Source organism: Antennarius striatus, chromosome 11 (genome assembly GCF_040054535.1).
Source record: "Antennarius striatus isolate MH-2024 chromosome 11, ASM4005453v1, whole genome shotgun sequence".
Lineage (NCBI taxonomy): Eukaryota > Metazoa > Chordata > Actinopteri > Lophiiformes > Antennariidae > Antennarius > Antennarius striatus.
The window spans coordinates 20472876-20494837 of record NC_090786.1 but is presented as its reverse complement, the minus strand read 5'-3'; the positions used below and the strand labels follow the sequence as shown (position 1 = coordinate 20494837).

Here is a 21962-nt window from a genome sequence, read left to right as displayed (position 1 = left end):
TAAAGATAATATATGGATGGGAGTGTATATAACCTCAATGTACCTTTAAATGTAGATCCCAAATGTATTTTTGTTGTACAGATTTACAACAGGGTTGGTTTTTGTTTTTTTTAAACGAATCAATGAGTTCGGTTTCTGTCTTTGTTTCGTGCTTGGGATGGGGCCGGTGGCATTGTTACATCTTGCCTGAAATTGCATGAAGTTTTAACCATCTGCTCATTGCATCAACGCTTTTTTTTCCACCACCCCCCCACCCCCCGACTCAAAATGTAATGGTACATTTTGAGGTACCAGTAGGCCTGCTAATGGACAATTCTGTTTGACGTTATGTTTTATTTATAGCTTTGGAAAGCTCTAAATCTTTCTAGTAAGCCTTTGGTTCCGTCGTCTAAACTTGAACATCATTTGTGAATGTCAGAAGGAATGAGGCACTCGCTTTGTTTCAACAAACATACTGTACAAAGTCAAGTTAATGTACACTTAAATTAGATGTTTCATCATCACACCGTGCTGCAGGGTGTTATCCAACACTTTTTTTTTTTTGTCTGCCCATTTTATGTAAATACAATATGTACCCTGCTCGTATGAGAAGTGGCAATCCTTTCCCTTCATTACCAGTTCTCCCACACTAAAGTTGATTTTTTTTTTTGTTGCATCTCATGTTGTGTACCAGTGTCTGATTACACAATTTTGAACCTGCGTATTAACTTGCTGTAAAAAGAGAGAAAATAAACAGGTTTACGTACAGATGTTAAGTGTTTTGATTGTGAGGGTGAATATTTTTTTTAAACAGGAAACGGCTGACATTCATTTATTCATACTGTAAGCCTCTGAGGAATACAATTTGTGTACACTCATCTTAAGGATTACAATATAAGTTGTAGATTCCAAACATCTATTTTAGGTTGAGAGTTGTAAACTTTGCATTTAATTGACTTTTTCGAAGTATTCTTTGGACCCCTCTGGGTTGGGTTTGATCTGAAAAACAAGCAGTTACACAAAATTACACATTCAGAATTTGCTTATCAGTGAATTAGTTATCTGAACACAACATGCCCCCCTCCCACACAAACCGCTTTGGACAAGAAATGCACCATATCTGTTTGGATACACTGGAAAACTCTAAATATTATTTTAACATTTAGATTTTATAAATATGTTAAAGTACTTCAGGTTGTACATGAACTTTAGTGAATTACATCTCATTTGTAGCCCTAATAATTTATGTAACTGGGAAAAGGCAGCAGGGTCACGTCTAAACGAGCTCCAGTTTGGACCACACACAGGGACAGAACACTTTTAATTCTGATTGGACGGTGTTGGGAAAAGCATCTCCAGGTATCTTCAACAGGACTCACCGTTGGGGAGTCGGGGGTCCAGCTGGCCGGACACACCTCCCCGTGGGTCTCCACAAACTGGAAGGCCTTCACTAAGCGCAGGGTTTCTTCGACACAGCGACCCACCGGCAGGTCGTTCACGCTCATGTGCTTCACCACCCCACTGGGGTCGATGATGAACAGACCCCTGTGGGACAAGAATGAACACGCGTCACCAGGCTGGCATCAAGTTCACACAAACTAAAGAGAATGGAGGCCTGAAAATCACACCAACATGAGCAGCTCTCTGCTGCGACGGGGAATTTATTACATCCACATCGTGAACATCTCATCACAAACTGCCAGCATCTTAGCAGTATTTGGATTTGGTCTGAAATTCTATTCAAGTTTCAATAATGGGCCTTTATAACAAAAAAAGTAACCGGAAATAATCTTTTTCATGTCATGTCCTCCACCCCTTTGCTGAGCGGTGTATAACGTTTGAAATATATGAGCAACCTTCAACGTCACCTTAAAATCACCCATCAAGAGACGACTGTAAACACTGCAACAAAATGATGATGGATCTTAAAAGACAAGGGTTTATTGACTGAGTGATTGATTGACTAATTGATTTCGTTGAGAATCAGTAGCATTAATTTCTCTATTAACAACAATAGTCAATGACAATCTGTGACTAAATGAAAAGCCCCTAACACACCCACCTCAGTGCGATGCCTGGCCCCTCCAGTAACACCCCATAGTCCTTAGAGATCTGTTTGTTGAGGTCAGACAGCAGGGGGATGTGGATGTTGCCCAAACCTCCAGTCTGGGTGAACAACATGAAAACAACACGGTTACCCCCGCCAATACAGTAATAATACTGCATGATGACACCATTAAAATCTATCAAAATACACCATTGTATAGATGTCATATAATATTCCTGTAGGGAAGTTAATTTTTTTTTCCAAGTCAAGTAGGATTTCTAACTACTTCTATAACAACACTACTACCAATAATAATAATGATCGTAATGATAATATCAGTGGGGGTCCTGGAAGTAGATCAAATCAGTCCAGAGTAACAAGAAAGTAAAAAGACTTTCAGGAAGATGTCATGTTGGTAACAAGCAGTAATGAGACTGTCATGCTGTCATGGTCCCTCCTAACGCCATGCTTCTTTTTGCTTTTGCCTTGTATTACTTACTTAATTACTTAACTGTATGTATACATTACTGTATTACTTAATTACTTAACTTTTGGAACCACTAGTGTTGGTCTACATCTCCCTCACGAGCCGACCGTAAACAGTTAGGATTAGGATAGGAAGCATTATAAATTGGAACATTAATTATCGTAACCGTCTCATAAATTTAGCAAATGCTGTGCAGTAAGTTACTTCATTCTTTGCGATAAGAACATTGTTTCTGTTTGTTCGCACATGTTCAGAACTGATAACACCAGGAATCATTCAAGAAGGTTCAGATATGGGAACAATAATCTTTTGTCCCCTGAAGCACATCTAGCTACAATAAATAGCTTCTGGTGACGACATTTGTCTCCTGAGAAATCCTCGCCTGGGGTTACTAGACTTCCATCATAGTCAGTGGAGACAGATGATAATGCCAGATAGGAGCAGTGTGATTTATCTGAAGACGTGTGATCAGACTGATGACACCAGGTTGTTGAATTGGATCATACAGTCATTCATTTACCAGTGGCCCCCTCATGACTCAACTCAAGGAACAAACAAACACTCAAAGTTCATCCTCACACATCAGTTACTCAGTAATCAGAGGCAGAACCTTGCGTGGAGTGTTGATCCACGCCAGGTGGGTGAAGTGAGAGTCCACAGACACGCCCACCACCTCACAGTTAATGTCGTGGAACTCGTTGGCCTTGTCACTGAACGAGATAATCTCTGTCGGACACACGAAGGTGCTGAAAAATAATCAAATAAAATGAAAAAGCCCCGTCAATGAACTTTAAATACATGTAGTACAAACCCACTGAGATGCTTCAAATTTTACATTTGTGTCAGATAATTATGCATTGATTGGCAAGTTGTTGAAACCCCAATTGAAAATCACATGGTTGTGTTTACTGCTGTGTTGGATCACTTCTACAACACTAAGTAGTAGTGAACTAGAACAAGTTGTAACACATGCAGACTGGTCTGACCTTCCCTGAACAAGACTACTTGTGTACTTGGTAGAACACATTGCTGCAAAGTCTTGACTAGAGCTTTGGTTCTGCGCCCTCTGATGGCCCAAAGAACTCCACCATCCAGTACTGGTTTCCAGTCTGCCTGTTGCGTCATGGACTGAGAGACTGTCAGACGCTTGTAATGATGCTGTGTGGGCCAGTCTGTCAGACTGATGAAGCCCCTCCCATCCTCACTTCAGAAAGACTCAAGCTCTCCAAGATGCTCTCGTCATACCCAGTCATGTTATCATCCTGTAGAGAGGTAACCTACACCCAACCTACACCTAACCTACACCTAACCCTAACCTACACCTAACCCTAACTACACCTCACCCTAACCTACACCTAACCCTTACTTACACCTAACCTACACCAAACCTAACCCTAACCTATACCTAACCTACACCAAACCTACACCTGTCCCTAACCTACACCTGTCCCTAACCTACATTTAAGCCTAACCCAGACCTAACCTACATCTGACCTATACCTAACCTTAACCTACACCTGACCTTCACCTGACCTACACGTAACCCTAACCTACACTTAACCCTAAACTACACTTGTCCCTAACCTACACTTAACCCTAACCTACACCTGTCCCTGACCTACACCCAACATTGACCTACACCTGCCGCTAACCCACACTTAACCCTAACCTATACCTGACCTTAACTACACCTAACCCTAACCTACACCTAACCCTAACCTACACCTAACCCTAACCTACACCTGACCCTAACCTACACCTAACCCTAACCTACACCTGTTCCTAACCTACACCTGTCCCTAACCTATATTTAAGCCTAACCCAGACCTAACCTACACCTGACCTATACCTAACCCTAACCTACACCTGACCTTCACCTGACCTACACCAAACCCTAACCTACACCTGACCCTAACCTACACCTGACCTAACCCTAACCTACACCTAACCCTAACCTACACCTAACCCTAACCTACACCAAACCCTAACCTACACCAAACCCTAACCTACACCTAACCCTAACCTACACCAAACCCTAACCTACACCAAACCCTAACCTACACCAAACCCTAACCTACACCAAACCCTAACCTACACCTAACCCTAACCTACACCTAACCCTAACCTAAACCAAACCCTAACCTACACCTAACCCTAACCTACACCAAACCCTAACCTACACCAAACCCTAACCTACACCAAACCCTAGCCTACACCTAACCCTAACCTACACCTAAGCCTAACCTACACCAAACCCTAACCTACACCAAACCCTAACCTACACCAAACCCTAACCTACACCAAACCCTAACCTACACCTAACCCTAACCTACACCTAAGCCTAACCTACACCTAACCCTATCCTACACCTGACTTTAGCTACACCAAACCCTAACCTACACTTACACCTAACCTACACCTAACCCTAACCTACACCTACAACTAACCCTAACCTACACCTAACCCTAACCCTAACCTACACCTACACCTAACCCTAACCTACACCTAACCCTAACCTACACCTAACCCTAACCTACACCTAACCCTAACCTACACCTAACCCTAACCTACACCTAACCCTAACCCTAACCTACACCTAACCTACACCTAACCGGTTTGTTTTTTGTCTCTGCTGCAACTTTTTTAAATATATTGCTGGAATTAAATCCAAAATGTGCCTGAAAGTAAAAAATTAAAAGACATTTTTCCATTTTCAACATTTATCTGCTGTTTTACCAGTGGGGAGCCATCAGGGCCAGCAAGGCCTTCTCTGCTGGCCTAAACTCAACAAAGTACATTTAATTTTTATTAAACATGTAAATAAAATTATTCTCCACAGTTGTCTCATGTCGTATTACACCTGCTTGATTACACCACTGCCAGTGTTGAGCATTATGGTAGAGCATTTATCCAATCATATTTCAGCACCGAATGCGACCAAGGTGAGAACAGTCCTTCTGTTAGTCTCTCCATCCTCAGTGGGAATAAATAACACTCACAAATCCAGTGGGTAGAAGAAGAGAACAAGGTATTTGCCCTTGAAGTCAGCGAGACTCATGTCCTTGAACTCCCCGTTATGAACCGCTGTGGCCTTGAAGTCAGGGGCGGGCTGGGTGACCGAAGCGCCCCATCTGGAAGGGCCTGTTAGAGAAAAATTGAGTATGAATTAATTATTTATTCCTCCCCTAAAACCAGGTGTCAGAAAAGATGAGACTGAAATATTTATTCATCGATGATAAACTCTTCTTTCTCATATGAAAACTTGAATCCTTAAACTTGTCTATTCTGGAATGAGACCCAATGGGAATCTGTTCAGTAGTTTGTGTGTAATCCTGCAGACAAACTAATAAATAAGCGAATACAGATAAAAACATGACCTCCCATAGTTGAAAGTGAAAAGATAATGTGATGCTTTTTCAACAAAAATGAGGATTTACTTATAAACACAGCTCTGGAAAACAATCCTTTATTTTACCACTGATTTTATTATGTGGTGAAAAACTGATAGAACCATTGTTATACCAGAAATGGTTCTAGCCATCCCATCGGGAACAGCCCACATGCTCCATGACAGTGGACCGGTACGTACCTGTGGAGAAACAGGCTCTCTGCAGGGCCGGGCTGGACAGGATTCGTGCCGCCCCCACAGCTCCACGGTGACAGGCGGCCGAGGCTTTCAACCCTCTTGCTAGTGCCTAAAGAAAATCAATCATTGATCACAAATAATCCACAAACAAACAGCTGTTTTGATTAATAGTCTGGCAGCACATTCAGACGTTGTGCCAGCATCGTGACGTTATAACCCAGTTATATTTTGACGATGAGGTGTCAGAGGTTAGAGGTACAAGGCTGAGTGTAAACAATTAAAAATGTGAATTTCTGCTTCGTAAATGTCAAACGGGTGAACCACACAGAACCCACGACCTCCAGATCATTACAACATGATAATAGATCGCTGCAAATGCTCCACTGCAATGACAGGATGTTGTTGTTTTTTTACTTTCTAAAAAATATTTTTTAGACCTTCAAACTCATGAAACTTTTACATGTGTCACACGTAAAAGAAATGAATATATATTGTGAGTTTCAGCCATGATCCACTACCTAAACAATAAACCCTGGAGCAAATTTCATTTGTATGCATACATTTGTGACAAAAGGGGGAGCTCACACTTCTTCAGCATTTGAGCTACTTAGAAAATGATCAAATCAAAAAGATCTACCAACTACAAAAACTGTAAAACATATATTTATTTATAAATATTGAGATTATATAGTATGTACAATGTACGTTGATGTAACTTGCGTAAAAGCATGAGTCCATATCAACAACACAATTAACTATGTAAATGTTGAGTTATGTCCAGCGCATGTATGCATTTAATTTACATACTTTATATGTTAATTTAGAATAAAAACTAATATAGAACTAACAATTTTTTTTCTGGAAATAAACGAGTTCCTGTCGGGAGCTGAAATCCATCGACCACCGGGACATGTGTCCTCCACCTACTGGGGTCTGTGGAATGCTCACAGGTGTAACGCTCACTAGTGCAACGCTCACTAGTGCAATCCTCACTAGTGCAATGCTCACTAGTGTAATGTTCACTAATGTAACGCTCACTAGTGTAATGCTCACTAGTGTAATCCTCACTAGTGTATGCAATTTCCTCCGGGATTATTAAAGTATCTATCTATCTATCTAATCCTCACTAGTGCAATGCTCACTAGTGTAATGCTCACTAATGTAACGCTCACTAGTGCAATGCTCACTAGTGTAATCCTCACTAGTGCAATGCTCACTAGTGCAATGCTCACTAGTGTAATCCTCACTAGTGCAATGCTCACTAGTGTAATGCTCACTAATGTAACGCTCACTAGTGCAATGCTCACTAGTGTAATCCTCACTAGTGCAATGCTCACTAGTGCAATGCTCACTAGTGTAATGCTCACTAGTGTAATGCTCACTAGTGCAATGCTCACTAGTGTAATGCTCACTAGTGTAACGCTCACTAGTGTAACGCTCACTAGTGTAATCCTCACTAGTGTAATCCTCACTAGTGTAACGCTCACTAGTGTAACGCTCACTAGTCCACAGACACGAGGCGTGAAGGTCATCTGATTTCCCAGCGTCTCTAATGAACTCACTATTATAAAGTTGTGCCTGATCCTTGTTAACACTGTTCAAGTTCACTTTTTACAGTAACACTAAAAATTAATATTACATAACTTAAGAGCATTTCGTGAGCGAATCATCATCATAAATAATAATAATTTATTATTGGTGTGAATTAGTAAAGAATAATTTTGCGTCCTGAGCCCCACACGGTCCCCCGTCACGGACCGCGCTCACCGGTTTGTCGCCACGGACGTGACCGTGTGGACTACTCCCTGACACCGGTACAGACAGCTGTCGGCTGACCGGTTTAACCGGACCAGGACCGAACAGGCTCCACAATGAAGGTGAAGTTGGGGTTCCACTTACGGAGGTCCTGAGGATTCGTCCTGCGATGGCCGCCATCTTGAATTACGTCAGAAAGGAGGGCGGGTCGGTCGGTTATTACGTCATTTACGTACGTTTCCAACGTAAAAATGAAAAACTATTTACCTTAATAACAACACGATCTATCAGTCATGCAGAAATCATCATCAAGGACAGAAGACAAACGCTTCTAAAAAATTAGGTCAAAGACAGAGACATCATTTTGGATCTGATCAAACGTGTAACGTCCGATTATCCGATGTCTTTGAACGCAGCATGTCCCCGCCCACTGCTGAGCACGTGGTTGAAGGCGGAAGTAGTTTCTGTGCGGGATTTGACCGCAGAGGATTTTGTTTAATGCATAAAAACATTCGTGGTGCAGATGGATCCGAACCTCCTGTATTGGAAAGTCCACGGACAGGTGAGTCCACGGCCGCGTCGTGACGTGGAGAACACGTCATTTAATAAAACTGTGTCGATCTTCTGATTCTCAGTCGAAGGGTAACATTTCTCTCCTTCAGTCTTTCTTCAGTCGCCTGAAAATCTGGGCTGATGTCCTGGACCCGCTGCTCCTGCTGTCCTCTGGTGTGAGTGGCTCCATACACAACTGTGTGTGTGTGTGTGTGTGTGTGTGTGTGTGTGTGTGTGTGTGTGTGTGTGTGTGTGTGTGTGTGTACACACACATAATATTTATAAATAGACCATTCATCTGCTGTTTCCAATGACCAATTTAGACAGCAACACTTAAAAGAGATTAAACGTTACCTTCAGCTCTACTACTGCAGTCTGAGAATCCTTTGATTTGAAGTCTTCTCATTCCATTTTATCTTCCTAACTGCTTATTCCGCTTTTGTGGGTCACGGGGGTTACGGGAGCCCATCCTAAAGACTTACTGGCGAGAAGCAGGGGACACTCTGGGTGTGACGCCAGTGCACCGCAGAGATTTGAAGTCTTTTCAAAAATTCCAAATTATTCTTGTCTAATTTTGTTATTGAAAGCAGCTGATATGTACAGTGTATATTTTTTAAATTAATTTTTATATTAAAAAAATAATATACACTTAATTAAATATACACTTAATATACACTTATAATTTTGTTATTGAAAGCAGCTGATATACACAGTGTCTATATGAATTTTTGTGAATTTCCCTGTTTAGGATCATTAAAGTATATCTAATCTAATCTACTATGGGCTCTGTATATACAGTGTGATTTGCTAACAAACCTATCATAGGATATTGCTCCCCCCCTGTGGGTGAACATGTTTTCTTCTCACCGTGTCTGATCGTCATGACGATTCGCTCCTCAGGGTGAAATCCAGAAGGCCCACACTCGACTTGGAAGTGGAGAGAAACTCAGTGAACAGGTTCAGTTTTCGTTTGTACTTACTGTACAGGGTTCTGAACCCATCACACGTTCACTTGAATGTCTTCCGTTTCTCCCTCCAGGACGCACACCTACCCAACCTCTCACTGGTACGTCTCTCTGCTAGTATCATCAGGTTAATGTATATTTTCAAGCATAAACATCCACCGCTGCCGTGACTGTTTCTGTCCAGACCGTGGCTGTAAATCTCTGTGTCTCTGAGCATTCACTTGTTCTTCTCTTGAAGTTTTCTTATCTAGATGATGTGGCTTGAAGGTGTTTAGATGTTTTGTCCCTGCTGTGTTTCCAGTCGGCGGTCCATGCTGATTCTGGGGCTACCCTTCCGCTACCTTTTCGTCCTCCAGGTAATTTCATATCAAAGTTTTTGAATATTCACACCTTTGTTTTCCACCTGTTACCAGAAATTGCATCTAATAATCATCTTGAACCCGTTCTCATCCCAGTTTGTATATTTTGCTAATATTTTTCTCGTAGTGGTGAATCTGTAATTTTCCTCAAAGAGCTGTGAACAGATTTTGGTTAAAGTCATGGAAAAATCACTGTTTTGAAATAACAGCTATTAATCCTGCACCACTGAAATACTTGAACTGAGATTAAGACGCTGATAATCCCTGTTTGTGTGATTTCCTCTCCAGCCTTTCTACTGATGTCGATGCCTCTGGTACGTGTGTCATCCAGGAAACACACAGTCACACTGATTGTGACAGCGTTTGTGCACTAACATTGGGATGTTTTTGTGATCTTGTTTTTCAGGTGCTTTGCAGCTCTTTGCCTCACAAAAACGTGACCCCAGCTCTGTTTTGGCAGGTATTGAAGCTGACACACTTCACACATCCACAGATACACAGGCGGTGGCTTTAACACACACTCACCTACAGTCATGATCCTCTCTTTCAGTTCGTGTTGCAGAGTTACAGCGCTCGGTTCAACTTTATACATGGAAACTCCACCTCGCAACAGGTTGAGACGCTGATGTCACCACCTCAGAAGTTCTCATCTGATTGATCCTCAGCTGTTCTGTGTCTTCACTTCCTGTCCATTCTTGTCTCCACCTGGAGAAGAAGGCGTCTCTGAACGGGCTGCTGCTGATCGCTGGAACTGTTTCCTACACTACATGTGCAGGGGTGTGTAGATCACCACAACCGACTCCCTCACACGTCTCACCAGTACCTGCTGCTGGTGTTTGTTAGGATAATATGTCTCATGGGACAATGAATTAGATTTGAATGATAATCTGGATCCAGAGTTTTTGTTTTTTTCCCATTTTTAAGCACTGCAGGATGGGGGTAATTACACCTTATAATCCTTCAATGCATTATATTCTTAAAAAGGATGAACAGAAGGAACAGAATTAGCCTAAAGGGGGTTCCTGATAATCCGGGACAGGTTTTACTGATACACCTGCTGCGTGTCTGATTTGTTTTGCTGCTGTTAAAACAAGCAATTCATTTTTTCTCCTTTTATTTCAGGCCCTTCCTCAAATCATCATTAACAGACTTAATATACGGATTCCATCAGTCCAGAATTTCTTTAGGACAGCACTGCCAGTTCCACTCTCAGGTAAATTCTTATTTTTATGAATCTAAAATGCCCTAACTTGTATTTATTCAATACAAATTTGGCACTAAACTACAAAGCTAGTTGGAGTTTTCTGTTCCTTTTCAAAGTCAGTGTGTGATCAGCTGGTATTTACAAGCAGGTCTGTTTAACCTGCTCTGTTCCTGAACTCACCAGCCCTTCTGGCCTTTGCCAATGTATATACTGTCAGAAGTGAGGAGACAGACACGGGGATCAAAGTCTATGATTCCAACGGAAATCAAGTCGGCTTCTCTAAAGCAGCAGGAGTGAAGGTTAAATTTAAAAAAAATTGGAACATAACGCTCAACTTCTCAGAATGGAAACTTAAGTGTTTTCTCTGCTCAGGCTGTCAGAGAGACTGCTTTGTCCAGAGCAGTGATGTTCGGGACAACGGCTGCTTTTCCCAACCTGCTGGCTCTCCTGTTCCGGAAGTAAGTCCCCCTTCAGTGGACTCTGTGTTCCAGTGGACGCCGTCCATCGTAACCAAACCCTTTCCCCTTCATAGAAGAGTCCCCCAGGGCAGTGCCTTAAAGGCCATCCTTCTGAGGAACATGGGTTGTTTGTTTGCTCTGGGCTTGATGATCCCCATCTCCTTCAGTCTCTATCCACAACTAGGAACGGTAAGACTCCACCGCCTCCGGTGACGTCATGTGATCATTCAGAGAAACTGGGCTCAAGCCCCCCCCCCCCTGTGTTACAGATAAAGAGGGAAATGGTGGAAGAGGAGCTGCGGACTGCAGCGGCCGACGGACAGCTCTACTACCACAGAGGACTCTGAGCTGCTCTACAAACAAATCATTTCATCATCATTTATAATTCATTTGGATGGAATGTTAAATGTATTAATAGAAATAAACACATTTTTCATCAGATTAATTTCACTTACTGTACAGAAAACACACAAGAAAATTATTTTTGAAGTTTGACTCAGACTGGAATAAAGTAGAACCTCAACAGTAAGGCATAACAGAATCTAAATCAATACGCTGGTGTAGATGTCCTGATCAACATTTGCTTTTTCTATTGCTTACATATTTTATAAAACTCCAGGTTGCTTTTGTTTCAGTTGTGTGAGGCGCTGAAGTGATGTGTGAAACAAAAGAATGGCAATTCTTAGAAAATGTAAATAAACCAACTAAAACATTTCCATCTTTTCCAAAACAGAACACCATGAGGTAACGACATTTAGATGATGGAGAACAGTCTGTCAACAATTAAAATGAATTATTTTTCTAATTTACTAATAATCCTGATGACATGATGAAAGCCCCAGTTCACACTGGGATCCACCTTGACCACTGAAGGTTTCAAAAAGATCAATTATGAACACCAGCCATTTGAATCATGGAAGTATTGATCATGGCTGAGACAGGAAAAATATTTATCCTTGTGCAACCCAAATCTTCAGAGTATCAAACGTGGTTCTGGACTGCGTGACCTGGAGAGCCCAAGATGTATCTGAGAAGGAGCCACTGGGATGGAGCTGAATGTTCTGTAATGAGGTTAGCTGTCCTCCTGAAAACACGATTCAACAGGATTACAGAGTGCATCTGAAGTATTTAAGGCAGCAGGCCGGAGCTGGACACATCTACAGAGCTCATGAAGCTGATGGTGAAACAGTAGAAGCAGACTGTCCTGATGATTGCCTGCACCGCATGAAGGAGCCTCGCACACACCGTCTCAATATCTATGAGTGTGATGAGGCCTTCACAGCAACAATAACACCACAACCCATCCGTGCTGTAGACGTCCCACAGAAGTGTGACAGCAGGATTAGATCCGTAAGAACTGCTCAGCAGCTGCCAGATGAAACAGGAAGTTCTCAGTAGCAGGAGGGAAATGGTGTCGCTTTAAACCTTCGTATGTGATTTTAGCATCTTCAGACTCGTGAGCGAGAGATACCAAGTTGGCAAGGATTTCTTTGGTCTTGAGAGAAATATCCTGGAAATGAACAAGTGGTTGGTTATGTCAGATTCAAGTATTTCCTGCACTATTAGGCGCACTTTGAATGAATGGCCTATTTTTAAACTTTTATCATATAAAAGGCGCACTGGATTGCAAGGTGCAGCTGGTTTTTGAGAAAAAGGCTTTTAGGTGCGCCTTACGGTGCAGAAAATACTGCACATTTGTTGTTTTGAGTCCAGACAGAATTCTTACCTTGATGACCTGACTGTCTGACCTGTCAGCGTCTTCTGCAGACTCTACGATCACACAGCCAATGTCCTTGTGTAACTTGCCCATAGCCATAGCCTCTGTGTCGGGAAACGGGGCATCAGTCAGAGGGAAACAATGTCCTGTTCACTCGGTAATCAAAGTACAGGTAGTCCTCAAGATACGAACATTCATAGATCCTGTTATTGTAGTTCGCCTTTCTGTCACAACCCCCACCGAGCACGTTACATTAACATTACATAGACTCAGATTTTATATGTCATGTTGAAATGACTCAGTAAATATCAGACCAAGTCAAAAGTTTGCTCTGATGTCAGACTTCACCTGGTCTTTTGGTATTTCCTGTTGAAAACTGTCACTACTCGCTGTTAGTTCATATTTTATTAATTATTGATGGGGTTGTCCTCCTGTAGGAACTAAATGATGTAGGAACCAATGTTGGTCGGGTTAGGTTTCAGCCCGGAAGCATTAACTGATGCTAACGCTGAATGTTTTTTCTATTTGATATTTGATGTTAACTATTGGTTGAGTTAACTTAGAAACTTAATGGAAATAAAACATAGTAATCAGACATAAAGGGGCGTGTCTGACTTTTGATGACCAGGAAGTGACATCAGTGCGTCATTCACGTCAGTGTGGTGGAACACCTCAGTGGATTAAAGTTTGGATTAGCCGCTACAACCCCAAGAAGAAAATTCATTCAGCAGAGGTAGAGATGTTAAAGTTACATTATGGTATTACAGGGTTTTATTTCACTTCTCCAAGGAACCATCACCTTAACGTGGTGGAGAGGTTTGTGTGCCCTAAGGATCCTGGGAGCTATGTTGTCGGGAGTCTTGTACTCCTGGTAGGGTCACCCAAGGCAAACAGGTCTCAGGTGAAGGGCCAGACAAAGAATGGTTCAAATATCCCATGAAAAACGGAAAAGGGAAAACTGTGACCCTGCCCGGAGGAAGCCCGGGGCCCACGTCTGGAGCCAGGCCTGGACGGAGGGCCCGTCAGCGAGCGCCTGGTGGCCGGGTCTGCCACGGGGCCCGGCCGGGCTTAGCCCGAAAAGGCAACGTGGATTCTTCCCACCCCTGTGGACCCACCACCCGCAGGGCAGACCGATGGGGTCGGGTGCGCTGCCATATGGGTGGCAGTGACGACAGGGGGTCACGACGGACCACACCCGGGCGGCAGAAGTTGGCTTTGGGGACGTGGAATGTCACCTCACTGGCGGGGAAGGAGCCGGAACTTGTGTTGGAGGTGGAGCGCTACCAGTTGGATCTGGTGGGGCTTACCTCCACGCATAGCCTCGGTTCTGGATCCAAACTCCTGGATAGGGGTTGGACCTTGTTTTACTCCGGAGTTGCGTCAGGCGTGAGGCGCAGGGCGGGTGTGGGGATACTCACAAGCCCCCGGCTGAGCGCCGCTGTGTTGGAGTTTACCCCGGTGGATGAGAGGGTCGCTTCCCTACGCCTTAAGGCTGTGGGGGGGAAAACTCTGACTGTTGTTTGTGCATATGCACCAAATATCAGTTCAGAGTATTCGGCCTTCTTGGGGTCCCTAAATGGGGTCCTTGAAGGGATCCCTGCAGGGGACTCCATTGTTCTCCTGGGGGACTTCAACGCACACGTCGGCAATGATGGAGACACTTGGAGGGGCGTGATTGGGAGGAATGGCCTCCCTGATCTGAACCCGAGCGGTGTTATGTTACTGGACTTCTGTGCTAGTCACGGATTGTTCATAACTAACACCATGTTCGAACACAAGGATGCTCATAAGTGTACCTGGTACCAGAGCACCCTGGGTCGGAGGTCAATGATTGATCTTGTGATCGTATCATCTGATCTTCGACCGTGTGTTTTGGACACTCGGGTGAAGAGAGGGGCAGAGCTGTCAACTGATCACCACCTGGTGGTGAGTTGGGTCCGTTGGCGGAGGAAACCTTTGGATAGACCTGGTAAGCCCAAACGAGTAGTGCGGGTGAACTGGGAACGTCTGGAGGAGGACTCTGTCCGTGAGGCCTTCAATTCACACCTCCGAAGGAGCTTCTCGTGCATCCCTGTGGAGGCTGGGGGCATTGAACCTGAATGGTCGATGTTCAAAGCTTCCATTGCTGAAGCTGCAGCTGAGAGCTGTGGTCTCAAGGTCTTGGGTGCCTCAAGGGGCGGTAACCCTCGAACACCGTGGTGGACCCCGGTGGTCAGGGAAGCCGTCCGACTGAAGAAGGAGGCCTTCAGGGGCATGTTGTCCCTGGGGACTCCTGAAGCAGTTGCAGGGTACCGACAGGCCAAAAGGACTGCAGCCTCGGCTGTGATGGAGGCAAAACAGAGGGTGTGGGAGGAGTTCGGAGAGGCCATGGAGAAGGACTATCGGACGGCACCAAAGTTGTTCTGGAGGACTGTCCGACACCTCAGGAGGGGGAAACGGGGAACCATCCAAGCTGTATACAGCAAAGATGGGACACTGTTGACCTCGACTGAGGAGGTTGTCGGTCGGTGGAAGGAACACTTTGAGGAACTCCTGAATCCAACTACCCCAAATGGCCCGTCCTCTGTTGCAGAGGCAGAGCTGGAGGATGATGGGGGATCAGAGTCAATCTCTCGGGGCGAAGTCACCGAGGTAGTTAAACAACTGCACGGTGGCAAAGCCCCGGGTATTGATGAGATTCGCCCGGAAATGCTGAAGGCTCTGGGTGTTGAGGGGCTGTCGTGGATGACACGCCTCTTTAACATTGCGTGGAAATCTGGGACAGTGCCGAAAGAGTGGCAGACTGGGGTGGTGGTTCCTCTTTTTAAAAAGGGGGACCAGAGGGTGTGTGCCAATTACAGGGGCATCACACTCCTCAGCCTACCTGGGAAAGTTTACTCCAAGGTGCTGGAAAGGAGGGTCCGGCCGATTGTCGAGCCTCAGATTGAGGAGGAACAATGTGGGTTCCGTCCTGGTCGTGGAACAACGGACCAGCTTTTTACTCTCACAGGGATCCTAGAGGGGGCTTGGGAGTATGCCCATCCAGTCTACATGTGTTTTGTAGACTTGGAGAAGGCATATGATCGTGTCCCCAGGGATATACTGTGGGAAATACTGCGGGAGTATGGAGTGAGGGGGCCTCTTTTCAGGGCCATCCAATCCCTGTACGCCCAAAGTGAGAGCTGTGTTCGGGTTCTCGGCAGTAAGTCGGACTTGTTCCGAGTAGCTGTTGGCCTTCGCCAGGGCTGCGCTTTATCACCAATTCTGTTTGTGATTTTCATGGACAGGATATCGAGGCGTAGTCGTGGTGAGGAGGCTTTACAGTTTGGTGGCCTGAGGATTGCATCACTGCTTTTTGCAGATGATGTGGTCCTGTTTGCGTCATCAGCCTGTGACCTGCAGCGCTCACTGGTCCGGTTTGCAGCCGAGTGTGAAGCGGCGGGGATGAGGATTAGCACCTCCAAATCTGAGGCCATGGTCCTCAGCAGGAAACCGGTGGAATGCCTTCTCCAAGTGGGGAATGAGGTCCTTCCACAAGTGAAGGAGTTTAAGTATCTTGGGGTCCTGTTCACGAGTGAGGGAACAATGGAACGTGAGATTGGACGGAGAATTGGGGCAGCAGGAGCGGTATTGCAGTCGCTTTACCGCACTGTTGTCACAAAGAGGGAGCTAAGCCGAGAGGCAAAGCTCTCCATCTACCGTTCAATCTTCGTTCCTACCCTCACCTATGGTCATGAGCGATGGGTCATGACCGAAAGAACGAGATCGCGGATACAAGCAGCTGAAATGGGCTTTCTCAGGCGGATAGCTGGTGTCTCCCTTAGAGATAAGGTGAGAAACACTGCTGTTCGCGAGGGGCTCAGAGTAGAGCCGCTGCTCCTTCGCGTGGAAAGGAGTCAGTTGAGGTGGTTTGGGCATCTGGTGCGGATGCCTCTGGGACGCCTCCCTAGGGAGGTGTTTCTGGCACGTCCAGCTGGGAGGAGACCTCGGGGCAGACCCAGGACCAGGTGGAGGGATTATATCTCAACACTGGCCTGGGAACGCCTTGGGATCCCCCAGTCAGAGCTGGTGGATGTGGCCCGGGAAAGGGAAGTTTGGGGCTCCCTGTTGAAGCTGCTGCCCCCGCGACCCGATTCCGGATAAGCGGTGGAAGATGGATGGATGGATGGAGGGTTTTATTTCATTGTGTGTTGTTTTTATGTCCTGTTATTGTTTCTGTTCAGTCTTAGGGAATAACACTTTAGTATTTAGACTAGTAATGACATTTAAATGACCTCAAATGGAGATTATAGATTGAAATTTAATAATGACTTACGAACAATTCATCTTACAAACAGCCTCTGTGAACCAACTGTGTTTGTATGTTGAGGACTACCTGTACTCTTACTAATGTCCTGCTTTCTGCTAGAATGTCCCCTACCTTTGGCACCCTGGGATATCGTGATGACACTGTCTGGAAGGTTCACAAACACATCAAACAAGTCTGCTCTGTTACTGACTTCTGGGTCTACAAACCCTGCTACATATCCTGCAGAGAGAGCAAAGGTGTTGGTGCAAATATCACCGTGTCGATGGTGGACGATTATCAATTGTGAGGAGGTTTAATCTGGAGCAATTAAAGCAGGAGACAATCTCACCAGGGCATTTCTTCAGATCCTCTAGTTCAACATCGGTCAGGTGTACGTACGGGTGCACAATGGACCAGTCCTTCCGATGCCACGCCAGAGTGGGCAAAACTCTACAGGGAAGAAGATCAACATTTATCCATTCATAGACGACAAAACGATTCCAATGTCACGCTGAATCCTTTAAGTACCTTGTAAACTCCAATAATGCTTCAATCCTGGGGTGATGGACAACAATCCTCTTCCTCAGCATCAGAGCAGTGTAAAGGATGATCGTTTCCATTCCAAACTGAGACACCACGTCTGAGGATGGAGAGACAAATGGAACTAAAATAGATCAACCACTTTAATCTCTGAATCAGTCCTTTTGATGATGAAGCCCCTAACCTTCTTTTATTGTTACTATAACCCTTTGCTAATTGGTCCACTCCAAAAATACAGTTCCCCATTTCTGAATTCTGATCTAAATCTGATAATACAAAATCCACATCTGCACTTGGAGTTACGTGAGTTAAACAAGACCCAAACCTTCCACCTAAGTGCATCTTATGTGGAAAATTATATGCAGATGCATAAACACCTAAAAAGCAAATATGGGTGGCAAAAATATCCACTGACTAGAGAAAAAACTTCACAAACATTGTGTGCACAGTTACAGAGGGTCCTGCTAGCATCCACACAAACCTTTGACTGAACCAGCCAAATACGCTTTCCGGACGTCATAGTCCTTAATTAGAAATGAGCCGTTTTCATCACTCTGACAGATTCCTTTGGTTAGGACAGCGACATAAGCCTCCATCATCTTCACCGGACTGCCGTGTTTGTTGTACACCCTGACCAATAAACACAAACACATTAGTCGCATGAAGAAACACTTTAAGTTTATTGTACTAACGTGAGTAGAATACTGTACCTGCAGAGTATTCTACTTAATGCAGCATACTTCTCAGGATTGAAGTCCTTTGCTGTAATAACTACTGAAAAATGAGTGACCTAGAGGGAAAATAATGGTGACAAAAATACCTCAGTTCAAAAGTAGGATCGGAGCTTTGAATTCTACACTGACGTTCCTGTTTCCAGGTCTCTGTACCTTCTGTAAAGCTGTTGGTTCCTGTACCTCCGTCGTGGTGATGTAGTACCAGGTCCGACAGAACTGACCAAACACAAAAATATGAAAATCCCGGCTGCCCTGTGTTAGACAACACTTACTGAGCAGGACCTTTCGGAGGTCAGAGCCCACAGAGGGGTAGCACCACACCCATAGTGTGTCTCCATTCACGTCTTTCTCTGGAGAGAGGACACATAAAACGACAACCATTAATGTTATTAGAACAACCTGGACAGACGTTAGATAGCGTTAAATCTTGTACATTTTCAGACGGGCTTCCCTGGATGCTTTGGGGAACCAGTTCACTTTTTTTTTTAAATTCTTTTTTTACTCAGCCAGCATTCATGGGTCTGGTGGACACGCTGCATTTTTATTGTATGTAATACAATCAAACAATTTTATGGATCAACACTCAGTAGATTTTTACTTTATCTTCACCACAAGCATAATAAACAGCCTGTGTGGTTAGCATTTACCTTTTTAGGTGACATATTAAATAAAAACAGGACACAAACTGCAGGATCACAGAAACCAGATCGTCTGTGTGTCAGCAGACAGGAGTCCCAGCAGCGTCACGTGACTGCCCCCCCGATACCGGAAGTCAACTCCGCTACAGAAATAATCAAGAAACAAGCACCAAAGCCGCGGAATTCCACTTACCGATTAATCCGACGCTTAGGATAAGCTGCGTTTCAGTCGCTGCCATGTTCCATCCCTGTCAGGGCTCAGAGTCACGGGTTAACCGGAGGAAACAACAAGCGTCCTCCCCTCTGGACGCTGACGGGACTCACGTACCTGGAGACCCGGAGATAAAAGTTACGACAAACACTTCCGGTTTGACAACAGCCTGCTTAGATTTCTGTCACCAAGTGAAATTTCAACCTGAACGAAATCACGGAGAGATTCCACAACGTCTGTGGAAATGTTTCCCTTGTTGAACTCCGGCCTGCGACAGGAAGAGCTGTCAGCTCTCTGCTTCCGGTTTCCGGTTTCCTTTTCTTTTTCTTTGGTTTTCTGAACTAAAAGAAACGTCTGAGATGCAGTGGCGCCACCTTCTGACCTGGAGTATAGATGCAATGGATTTACAGCAGGGGTGTCAAACTCATTTTCACCGAGGGTCACATCAGTATAATGGTTGTCCTCAAAGGGCCAGATGTAACTAATAAATGTAACTAAATGTAACTCAGTGTGATGTAAAATAATTGTAATTATTCCTTATTACTTATTCAAGTTGCAAACACTCTTCCCATGGGCTCACCACCTGTGGGAGGGGCCATAGGGGTCGGGTGCATTGTGAGCTGGGCGGTGGTCGAAGGCAGGGACCTTGGCGATCCGATCCCCGGCTACAGAAGCTGGCTCTTGGGACGTGGAATGTCACCTCTCTGGCAGGGAAGGATCCCGAGCTGGTGTGTGAGGTCGAGAAGTTCTGACTAGATATACGTAGTCGGGCTCACCTCCAGACACAGCTTGGGCTCTGGTTCCAGTCCCCTCCAGAGGGGTTGGACTCTCTTCCACTCTGGAGTTGCCCATGGTGAGAGACGCCGAGCAGGTGTGGGTATACTTATAGCCCCCTGGCTTGGTGCCTGTACATTGGGGTTCACCCCGGTGGACGAGGAGGGACTCAGAGTCGAGCCGCTGCTCCTCCGCATCGAGAGGAGCCAGATGAGGTGGCTCGGGCATCTGATCAGGATGCCTCCTGGACGCCTCCCTGGTGAGGTGTTCCGGGCACGTCCTACCGGGAGGAGGCCCGGGGACAACCCAGGACACGCTGGAGAGACTATGTCTCCCGGCTGGCCTGGGAACGCCTTGGGATTCTCCCGGAGGAGCTGGACGAAGTGGCTAGGGGGAGGGAAGTCTGGGCTTCCCTGCTTAAGCTGCTGCCCCCGCGACCCGACCCCGGATAAGCGGAAGAGAATGGATGGATGGATGGATGGATGGATGGATGGAAGTTGCAAACATTACATTTGCACGGAAAACACATGTTTGTTTGATTCTCTGTTATAACATAAATCTTTTTAATTTGTCAGGTTATTAAACTCACATAACTCCATTAATCGGCGGCACGGTGGCGCAGTGGTTAGCGCTGCTGCCTCACAACACGGCGGACCCGGGTTCGAGTCCCGCTCTGTGCGGAGTTCGCATGCTCTCCCCGTGTCTGCGTGGGTTCTCTCCGGGTTCTCCGGCTTCCTCCCACATCCAAAAGTCACTCTCAATCCAAAAGCATGCGCTTCAGGTTGATTGGCCGGTCCCAAATTGACCATAGGAGTGTGTGTGTGTGTGTGTGAATGGTTGTTTGTTTGTTTCTATGTGGCTCCGCGGTACACTGGCGTCGTGCCCGGAGTGTCCCCCGCCTCACGCCCTGAGACTGCCAGGATAGGCACTGGCTACCCCGCGACCTGCGTTAGCGGATTAAGCGGGTTGGAAAATGAATGAATGAATGAATGAACTCCATTAATCAAGGATCAAACTATCAATGACTTAAGACAAATAACATCAATAACAAGCTAGAACATTAACTTTGTTCAAAATATTTTTGTCAAAGTTAAACTGCATTGTGGGAAATGTAGTTTCAGGTCAAAGCACACTTTTGACCTATTTATTTTTAGACACTGACCTTTTATGCTCTCGCGGGCCACATAAAATGATGTGACAGGCCACATTTGACCCCCGGGCCTTGAGTTTGACACTTGTAATTTACATTAAATGTTCCAAGTTGTTTTATATGGTATCAAACACACTGAGTGACTTTTTCCCAGGTCTTGACATCAACATTCAGAAAAACAATTCTCCTGTCTGAGATTTATACCAAACACTCAGTGAACACAACAGAAGTCATTTCTAACATCTAACAATCTGGAACCACTTTGGATGGAAGGTTCTTTCTTGTAAACCAAGCTGATCTTGTGGAAACCATAAGCTTTAACTGGTTTGGACCAGTGTCTTTCTACTCTCAACCAGAACCATCATCTTCACATCCTGCTGGCCTGTGTTTTACTGTTGGGCTTCAATCATTGTTGATGTCATGATTGATGCCCTCAGGACTTGCCACATCTTCTATGTTTTATCATGCTAGGAAGAAAAATCCCTCATCTATGAGTCTTCCAGATATTTCTTCTTCTTTTTCCATGTATTTGTTTTATG

General features: G+C 44.9%; 3 protein-coding genes across 7 annotated transcripts; 1 reads left to right on the top strand and 2 right to left on the bottom strand.

Annotated features, from left to right (window-relative positions):
- Positions 1 to 42: 42 nt before the first annotated feature.
- prdx3 (peroxiredoxin 3) lies at positions 43 to 8140 on the bottom strand. Its single transcript, XM_068328166.1, has 7 exons — positions 7999 to 8140; positions 6103 to 6208; positions 5513 to 5654; positions 3124 to 3259; positions 2042 to 2145; positions 1359 to 1524; positions 43 to 978 (listed from the first exon to the last, which is right to left on the bottom strand). The coding sequence occupies exons 1-7, from the start codon at positions 8032 to 8034 to the stop codon at positions 928 to 930; spliced, it is 741 nt and encodes a 246-aa protein (XP_068184267.1). The 5' UTR covers positions 8035 to 8140; the 3' UTR covers positions 43 to 927.
- Positions 8141 to 8252: 112 nt separating this feature from the next.
- sfxn4 (sideroflexin 4) lies at positions 8253 to 11833 on the top strand. 5 transcript variants are annotated; one of them, XM_068328162.1, is made up of 14 exons: positions 8253 to 8416; positions 8517 to 8582; positions 9307 to 9363; positions 9446 to 9472; positions 9673 to 9727; positions 10019 to 10044; positions 10137 to 10190; positions 10281 to 10343; positions 10445 to 10507; positions 10853 to 10943; positions 11118 to 11233; positions 11307 to 11392; positions 11467 to 11581; positions 11662 to 11833. In XM_068328162.1, exons 1-14 carry the CDS (start codon positions 8378 to 8380, stop codon positions 11737 to 11739), a joined length of 936 nt encoding a protein of 311 aa, XP_068184263.1. In that variant the 5' UTR covers positions 8253 to 8377; the 3' UTR covers positions 11740 to 11833. The 5 variants fall into 5 exon arrangements, with proteins under 5 accessions (XP_068184263.1, XP_068184260.1, XP_068184262.1 ...); XM_068328159.1 differs by having other exon boundaries at positions 11118 to 11392; XM_068328161.1 differs by having other exon boundaries at positions 8272 to 8416; positions 9307 to 9472.
- On the bottom strand, positions 11778 to 19816 carry dennd10 (DENN domain containing 10). The gene is made up of 10 exons (XM_068328165.1): positions 19704 to 19816; positions 19482 to 19616; positions 18804 to 19000; positions 18627 to 18706; positions 18398 to 18546; positions 17905 to 18016; positions 17726 to 17826; positions 17509 to 17616; positions 13119 to 13213; positions 11778 to 12902 (listed from the first exon to the last, which is right to left on the bottom strand). The coding sequence occupies exons 2-10, from the start codon at positions 19525 to 19527 to the stop codon at positions 12735 to 12737; spliced, it is 1056 nt and encodes a 351-aa protein (XP_068184266.1). The 5' UTR covers positions 19528 to 19616; positions 19704 to 19816; the 3' UTR covers positions 11778 to 12734.
- Positions 19817 to 21962: the final 2146 nt, after the last annotated feature.